At 36.8% G+C, this 8739-nt stretch overlaps 3 protein-coding genes across 3 annotated transcripts; all 3 read right to left on the reverse strand.

Annotated features, from left to right (window-relative positions):
* Positions 1-163: 163 nt before the first annotated feature.
* On the reverse strand, positions 164-3060 carry LOC113665773 (trace amine-associated receptor 9). Its single transcript, XM_027181496.2, has one exon. It carries the CDS (start codon positions 2537-2539, stop codon positions 1544-1546), a length of 996 nt encoding a protein of 331 aa, XP_027037297.2. The 5' UTR covers positions 2540-3060; the 3' UTR covers positions 164-1543.
* A 150-nt stretch (positions 3061-3210) lies between these two features.
* LOC113665802 (beta-2 adrenergic receptor-like) lies at positions 3211-4969 on the reverse strand. Its single transcript, XM_089193815.1, has one exon. It carries the CDS (start codon positions 4266-4268, stop codon positions 3366-3368), a length of 903 nt encoding a protein of 300 aa, XP_089049941.1. The 5' UTR covers positions 4269-4969; the 3' UTR covers positions 3211-3365.
* Positions 4970-5165: 196 nt separating this feature from the next.
* On the reverse strand, positions 5166-7850 carry LOC113665798 (histamine H2 receptor-like). Its single transcript, XM_027181522.2, has one exon. It carries the CDS (start codon positions 7468-7470, stop codon positions 6556-6558), a length of 915 nt encoding a protein of 304 aa, XP_027037323.2. The 5' UTR covers positions 7471-7850; the 3' UTR covers positions 5166-6555.
* Between the last annotated feature and the right edge of the window lie 889 nt (positions 7851-8739).

Genomic DNA, 8739 nt, shown 5'->3' on the forward strand with positions numbered 1-8739 from the left:
ACAATATTTTCCTAGCTCTCATGATTGTCTTCTTTACGTGGGTCTTGTAACAATACTTTTATAAACTTAAATCCTCGTCTTATTCTTAAAACTATGAAAAATTCTATATTATTTACCCGACTACTACATAAATTTTAACTTAACAGCATCAATTTTAAAACCATTTTTCATCACCAATTTTATTACCAATTTCTTTAAGACCAAAGATACCCATAATTTTTACCTTTATCTTGAATAAAAAGAGACCTTTGGAAGGTGTTTAACAATCATTTCTGATAACTCATGGATTTACAACGCGCACTTATCAATATAGAATTTTCAATCGTGCATTACGATGTTAAAAATTGAACCAAACTTCGATATAAAAGCTGAAAATTAATAACTAAAACCAAACTAATAATATCACTTAAGATTCTATCTAAGTCAAAGGAAAACATCAGTTTTTTTTTTAAAAGTATTTGCACTTTTCCTGTCCGGAATGAAAAAAAGATTTATGTGGAATACAGGGGAGCAAAATCAAATTATATTGTTTAGTCATGATAAAGAAACAGGTAGGCCTCAGTTTCTTTCCATATTATTTAGCTTTTTTTCCTTTCATTTAAAGCTCTCTCGTTTGCTTTTCATGGATCTAATTCTCCTTTATCTTCACCCTGGCTTATTTCACGCTTTCACAGGTAACAATTTTGACTCGTTTCAAATTTTCTCCGAATTATACGGAGTCACAACAACCGATATTATAATTTCGCGAAGCAAACTAATTACGCAAATGGATTGATCTTTGACACTTTGTGATTCGTTTAAACTATTAAAGAATATGTATGTGATTAATGATACAGCTTCTTTGTAATTACTCGTCTGAATAGCTCGTAAAACGAAAACAATTTGTAGCTTTGATGGTTATCTGAAGTACAATTCCCTTTTAAATCACCAAATGGAAGCGCAATTCAATCAAATTTTGTCCCCGGAAATAACATTTAATGGGCTTTTAGTCAAATTTTCAAATAACAAAGGGCAACAAATGTCCGTATAAAAGAAGGAAAAACACCAAGTTCTTTGGCGATGTCGATTCGTTTTCATAAGGAAAAGAAAAAAAATTGTCCTATTTGATTATTAAGTACAAGCAATAAAAGCGACAACCCCTTGACTCCCAAGAGTGACTAGCATCTAATTTCTCCTTACAATATCATCCCTGCATCACACGTTGAGGTCATGAGAATAAAAGAAATAATCACCAACTAAGGAAGTACTTGATTGTTAAACAAATTCTCCTTGTCAATACATTAAGATATGTATAGAGAACAAATGGAGAAGATGTATATTGACGTTAGAGTGTAAAGGGTTAAGAATGGATTCACAAAGCACTGAATGCTTCAAATCATTTTTCTCTTTCAGTTGCTTGTAAAAGAGTCAAATTTGTAGCTGCATAAAAGGTGACGAAGTGGATTAAATAATCGCTCCACCTGTTTAGTGGATGAATTTGCAAAAAGAAGCTGTATGGTGATCAGGTGTGGGAGTTAAACTTTGAATCGATTTGTCAAAAACGTTATCTTGTGTCAAACTCCGTGTCACTTCGTTTTGTCTTTAGAGGATGGAATCTCCTCAAAGTTCGCTCGGCCGCTTCGCGAAGCTCAGTTACTCGCCAGAAATAGATCACAGGATTCACAGAGGAGTTTGCAAACATGACTGCAACTGCCAAGCAATGTGCCACAGATGTTCTTAGATCTTCTTGTTCTTGCGAGGCACTAACTGCAGTGGTGATAACAAATGGGATATAACTTAACGCAAACGCGGCCACGAGAATGATCATTGTGTTTGTACTGCGGCGATAGCGAATCATACTTTGAAAGGTTTTTTGATTTGTATCGCGTACGTGTTTATTGTGCCTTTTCATAGTTTTGTGAATAAGGGAAAGGCACCTCAAAGCGCTGACTCCCATTACAAGACACACGGCCGTGAGTGCATAAGCTAAGAGCTTGCTGGTGGCCCAAAACCAAAGAACTGTAACAAAAGTCGCCCATATTAACCAATAGATAACAACCGTTATGACCACGCGAGAGGCTGTTATCAATTCTGTATATCGAAGATGAAAGCGCAGAGCGAGATATCGCTCGAAGCTAATAGCCGTCAGAGTTAGGAAAGAAATCCCATTGAAAAGCCAGCTTGAATAGAAAAGCATGAACACAGTCAGGCAGTATCTTTCCAATTGGCCAAATAGCAAGAACAGTTCGGCTACAACGAAGAACGGCTGAGATGTGAAACCAACAAAAAAGTCGGTGGCTGCTAAGGAACAAAGCAAAATGTTTCTCGGCGAGTGCAACGCGGGCGTTCGCCATGTGACGAACACAACTACTGCGTTTAAAAACAATGCGAAAAAACAAAGCATAAACATGAAAAAAGAAGCCGTTAGAGAAGCGATAACGTAGTACTGTGGCAGCTTCTTCCTGATGTCCATGTCCAAAAACGGTTGAAGATTCTCGCAGTAACCAGATGGCTTGATGATTGAAGCGTTTAGCAGAATTAAACTTGTTATATTCGCCATGATTGTGCCAAACTGTGTCTTCGGCTGTCGTGTTGTTCATTTATATCCACTAAAATACGTCAAATTGCTCTTTTCTTTGAAAGCTTTTAAACAGCAGCTGCATGTTAGCTCTAACACGGTTGGCAATTTCCTGTAAATGCAATCTGAAAACCGTTTCTGATCTTTATAATGATACGGTTTCCTTATTCCGTACAGCAATTTCGGGTTATTAGATGCAATTTCTCAAAGAAACCAGAATATTCCCCTCAGCCTAATTTGCACTTGTTGATTAATTTTTTTACGAAGAAAAGTTCTTCATCTCAAGTTAACCATTCATATGCAAATAACAAGCGTCTTCTTGAAATGAGTATTTACTTAAACTGAGGTGAAAATATCTTTGACGTAAATGAAAAATGAACTCTTGGTTTTCATCTCGGACAGCATAAATTCTTTGTTCAGTATCCAACATACAAGCGCGGGTCCAATGAATGCTAAGAAGATAAAGATTTTTTTCTTTCAGGAAACATCGTATTTGGTTTCTCAACTTCTTTGAGCATAGATCGATTTGTTAAATATTCAATGATTCGTAACTCTTCTTTTCTTTAATTTATGATAATAGCTTGGTAAACTTGATAGGTGGGGAAAACCGCAAACTGAAGGAACATTCTAAACTGAATGTCATCGTCTCTCTGCGAGAAAATTCTATCTTTGCTATGGTCACACAAATCTAAACTGATTCTTATTGCAGCGCATGATCGCGACTTGTCGTCAGTTAATAATGCACACGAAGTGTTTTTTTTGTGTGTGTCATTGCAAATGGTCCTCTTCGGTATTTAGACTCCTCCTTTCATTTGCATGAAATTTTCCGTCTTGAGATCTTTATGACTGCCTTCCGAAGATCGCGAATTCGCCAGCAGTACAAAAAAGGATTGATGGCAGAGTTTGCAAACACCAATGTTACTGTGAAAATCCAAGCTTCTTGGGAACCAACGGGAAACTTTTCTCTATAAAATATCCTATAAATAAACCATGGAAGATAACAAAAAATTGTACTAATATAGAATACGAACGTGTTCGTAGCAGTTCGTGTTAACATGGCTAAGCTGTAGACATTTTGGGCACTGGGATATTCCAATGCTTGCCTTTGAGCGTATATTTCTGCATTATGTCGGCGAACTATGCGATATATACCAATATGCGAAACCGTGGACGCTGAGATATAAACACCAACTAATACCATGGCTAAATGAAAATTTGTTGGTGTATACCATATGTTAAGACCGGAGTTTATTAGCCAAATTAATATCAGAGTTAACTTAACTCGCGATTTAGTAACCAGAGAGCTGTATGTCATGTGAAACTGTAAAGCCAAAAATCTATCGACACTTATTGCTGACATGGTAGCGAAAGAAATTCCGCAGAATAAAGTCCCAAAGCTTCTGGTCAGTCTGGCAAAAATGCAAACAGATGTAAGATCCCTGGCTATGAAGATCGGTTGGACTATCAAACCCACGACGAAATCGGAAGCAGCGAGACCACACAGCAAAATTATGGAAGGTAAACGGAGCGAAGGTGTCTTTAGAACGGCTGTTAAAACTATAGTGTTACCGAGAATGGATAACATTAGCAGCGGAACGTTCAGAATACAGTTAACAATGGTTAAAGTTGATAGACCAGTTGGAATTTTGTCGTCATCAGAATCTTGATCAAAAACTGAAACATTCAATAGATCAAAGCTAGCGTTGAGCATCTTAGGGAATTTAGCTTTCCGACACACCTTTGCTGAAAATTCAAACTTGTTGCAATGAGAAGTGACTTTTTCTGAAATTGTGTCCGCCTTGTTTGTCGCAGTTACTGAGAGTTCAGTATTGACAATCCAGTTTGTTGGGTTTATAATCAGTTTAGCAGGTGCACAGTTTTAATAGTCAACTTATGACGGTACATGACAAGATGTCAATTTCTCCATGAGTAAAACGAATTTTGTAAGCAAGGTTCTCTCTTTCCACTTTCATGTTCAATTTAAATTTGTTTTTTTGAAATATACCCTTCATAAAGCCTGAAATTTGCGGCATCCAAATTTTCACATGGGGAACAATTGTTGTCCTCCACTTTGGGAAATGTAGCTGAAGAAAGGCGAACTGATTAAGAACGCTTCTTTAGATGTCATATAAGAGACAACTGGCGGCTTTATTATACGCGGAGAGTTCGCTGTTTTAAATATCTAATATGCCGACAAATTTTCAGAGCTTTTTCATAACAGCTTTTCATAAGACACTACTAAAGTAGCACTTGGGACTGACAAGTTGGCGATGAGTCATGAAGTTGGCGTTGAGTCATAATTTTTAGAGCATTCAGGATGAGATGACAGAAACACTTGAGATGGACATATAATTTGCGGTAACAGCAAATTTCAGATATGTATGGGTTAGTGCCCTCATCATTCAAAAATATACCTCGGGATAATTGCTCCAAATTTTGCTGAGCGAAGTTTTAGGATGTATTGTTGTCGACTATACATCATTTAATGTAATGAGGTACTTTAGAGGCCGAAAACGCACGCAAAATAAAAATTATCAACCATGAAATGCACAAGGGGAAACAGATGGTATTACACTGCGCAATTTATTCGTTCTCGTTTACATAATATTCGCACTTTTTAATCTGTCGGAAGGGTGATAAAACACTAAATTATCACTTAATTTTTAGAGCGTACAAGTCTATCTTATTGAACTGTTCCTAATCAACAGAGAACATTCATTCCGGATAAAAGTGCGAAAATTTAGCGAGAGTAGGAGTCCTGTTTAAAAAAACCTATTATGAAGATGCTTGATTGTTCATGATAGCGGACACTAACTTGCAGCTGTGCAAACAGACAAAATAATAACTTTCTATTTTAACTGAACTGAGGTGACAGGCGAGCACAATTTAGACAGTTTGGCATTTTGAAAATTTGTCTTAAATTTCTTTGAGGTTATTTTGTTTCATTTAACCTTTTAATGATGCTAGGAAGATGCTAAAAAAATTACATGCGACGGAACCCTGACTGAGAAGTTTCCTAAGAAAATATTAATCAGTATGGATGTGTTTGAATGCGAAATTTATTTTCGAGTATTATGGTAGAAAATATCATAATACCTAACTCGGAGAAACATGAAGTAAGCTCTTTGACTAAATACAACTGTCTATATATATTTTTAAGAAAATAGTCCGTTGGGGCCGGAAAATTGCTCTCGGCGAAGGTTCTAAAAAACATAAGTTTGATAACATTGTTACAGCGTTGATGAATTTAAGGTGCACGGCAAGAAGAAAAGTCAAACTTACGATAAATAGACCTAATAAATTCGCCTAAAACAATAGTTATCCAAACAAGAACCGTAAAAACATCAGGAGCGTTGATAATAACCATTCATAATGGACATATTTATGTATTTTGGCCTTGTAAGGCATTTTAATGAGCAGTTGGCACAATTAAGGATTCGGTTTTTTCAGCACTTTAATAAATATCGCGGTACGATAGATTTTTATTTTTTTCTCAATTGTGACACGGTTAAAGCTTTAATTCAAAGACAAAGAGACGGACAACTAATGTTAATACAATTCTGTTTTCCTGTTGAAGATTTTTAAAATCTTTTTCTTTTTTTTTTTTTTCTTTGAGCGTGTGTGTGTAATGAAAAAAGAGGAAAACTTTAAAACATATTTACTTGGACCATTATGGACCAAAATTTACCCTCTGCATGCAGAGACATTCTGCAGTTGAGAGAAAATTAAAAAGTAAAAACGTAATATTTTTGTTTCTCCTCAAATGGATGAAATTTATCCTTTTTACATGCTTTTCGGTCCCTATGAATTTATTCAGCAGTGTGTACTATTTTCTAGTCAATCATTTAATTTCAGATGAGACTTTGTGGCCTGACGTAAATAAAACGCGCAAAAACATACAAATAAATTTCAGGAAATTGCTAACTTTAAGAACTGCGCATTTTCGAACTGAAAGCGGTCTTCGAGAGATAGCAAAGGTTCATTTCCTTCCTGCTTTTTCACGATTTATGGCAAGATATTTGCCTTAATAACTTCAAAACCGCCCCCCGAAGTTCACGAAGACGCCAGCAATACAGTACAGGATTGATGGCCGAGTTGGCGAACACCAAAGTTCCCGTAAAGATCCAAGCATCGCTGGCATCTTTGAGAACGATATTTGTATAAAAAAGCCGATAAATGCTCCATGGCAGATAGCAAAAAACTGTACATATGTAAAATACGAAAGTGTTTACTGCCGTGCGAGTCAAAATAGTCACGTTTGCGGTGATTTTAATACTTGGAACTCCCATTGCTTGCTGCTGAGCGTGGATCTCGAATTGGTGTCGGCGAGCGATTCGATAAATGCCAATATAGGCGATGGTGGAAACTACCATATAGAAACCCACCAATCCAAACGATATATAAAATTGTTCAGGTGCATACCAGACGTGAACTCCGGAGAATATTGAGAAGTTTACAAGCCAAATAAATATCAAAGTGAGTTTAACGCGCCCTGTGGTAACCAGAGAATTGTAAATCATGTGATATTTCAGAGCCAAAAATCTATCCAAGCTTATCGCTGACATGGTAGCGAGTGAAATTCCACAGAACGTAACACCCAAAATTCTCGTCACTCCGGCTAAAAATTTCACTGAATCTAGTTCTTTCGCGATAAAAACCGGCTGCACTATCAAGCCCACGGCTAGGTCTGAAACAGCGAGACCACACAGCAAAACTATGGAGGGTGAACGAAGCGAAGGAGCTTTGTAAACGGCTGCTAAAACCAAGGAGTTTGCCAGAATCGATATCAGCATTAGTGGAATATTTAGAAAGCAGTTTAGTAAGATGATAGTCGAAGGACCAGTTGAATTTTCGTCTTTCTCAATATCTAGATTATGCGTTGCATTGGAAATTTTGAGGTCGTTGTCCTCCATCTCGAAGCTTTGGCAAATCTAGCATTTTTTAAAAAGTTTCTGTCGTTTTAGTTTATCATTGTCGTGAGTTTCAAGTGAAATGCTGTTCAAGCTCGTAGATGTCCAACCTTATTGGCAGTTACGTATATATATTAATTGTTAAAAATTAATCACGTTTATTATATGGATCTTTCAGCATGTAAAAATTTCACCTGCAATTTAAGTCAATTCACCTGAACCAAATAGCAAAAATTAACATTCAATTTGTTTATTTTTCCTTTCCATGGACAAAATGTCGAAATTTCATTAAAAAAAACTGGACTGAGCCTTAATTAATTGCTGAAAAATTAAAAAGGTTGAAGCTGGTAGCTATTGTAAAGCTGTTTTACACTCCAGGGTAATCGAAATGAAACCTGGTCCGCCATGTTACAATTTTAGATTAGCGGGCGCGTTTCCTAGTCAAACCATGACAGGAGCCAGCGACATCAGAAATATTGAGCTGAGGGTGACCTTTTGTTCAAGGGATTCAGATTTTTAAGTAATATAAAATCAAATTGAAGACAAAATACCGTGTCTTAAAAATATAAGAAAATAAATTAGGTAAGATGAAAAGGCGAGTAATTTTTCACTGCATCGAGGGAAATTTGTAGTACCCATTTTGTGAAAATCCTATCTCTTGTACATTGCAGCCTCAAAGTCAATATACAGTGACGTCCATCAAAGTTCGTCACATTTTAACGAAGCTAGCTCATGTAGTACTGCAGCCACCGCTCCCTAAGGTTTGTATGGGTACACCGTGAATCTTATACTCAGACCTTCCTCGGCCGAACAATAGAGGAGACAACAGCGTTCAAATGTCTGTACATGCGCACTCGTTGTGATTTTTCGACAAAGTTCAGAACGAAGCGGTAAATTAACAGGAAACCCGTGTTTGAAACGTCGCAAGTTTTCCCTTTTCCCTTCTTTAGTTTCCTTTCACAGATTTCTATGAACGATTCAATTCTTTTATTCGCATATTTTGAGTGACAGCGGCTTTTTCTTATTCCTTAAGCGGGGAAAATATTGATTAGCGCGCGCGCGGACATCCCCTTGCGCATTCCTGACATTTCTCCTGGGTAGCGTAACAAAAGTTGGTCAAAGTAACATCGACCAACAGGGAGGTCACATATTCGGATTTCTTTTACAAAGACATCACTTGTACGGCCCGATTGCACTGGAAGTTGAGAAGTATTGTTGGCGAAACAATTTCGTTCTTAGACGGTCTGAGTTACATTAACGTACTTTGTGTAA

This window comes from Pocillopora damicornis, chromosome 14, assembly GCF_964200805.1.
Source record: "Pocillopora damicornis chromosome 14, jaPocDami1.2, whole genome shotgun sequence".
Classification (NCBI taxonomy): domain Eukaryota; kingdom Metazoa; phylum Cnidaria; class Anthozoa; order Scleractinia; family Pocilloporidae; genus Pocillopora; species Pocillopora damicornis.

Excerpts from the sequence above, each read along its gene's own strand:
- LOC113665773 (XM_027181496.2), bottom strand. The coding sequence starts at position 2,539 with ATGGCGAATATAACAAGTTTAATTCTGCTAAACGCTTCAATCATCAAG.
- LOC113665802 (XM_089193815.1), bottom strand. The coding sequence starts at position 4,268 with ATGCTCAACGCTAGCTTTGATCTATTGAATGTTTCAGTTTTTGATCAA.
- LOC113665798 (XM_027181522.2), bottom strand. The coding sequence starts at position 7,470 with ATGGAGGACAACGACCTCAAAATTTCCAATGCAACGCATAATCTAGAT.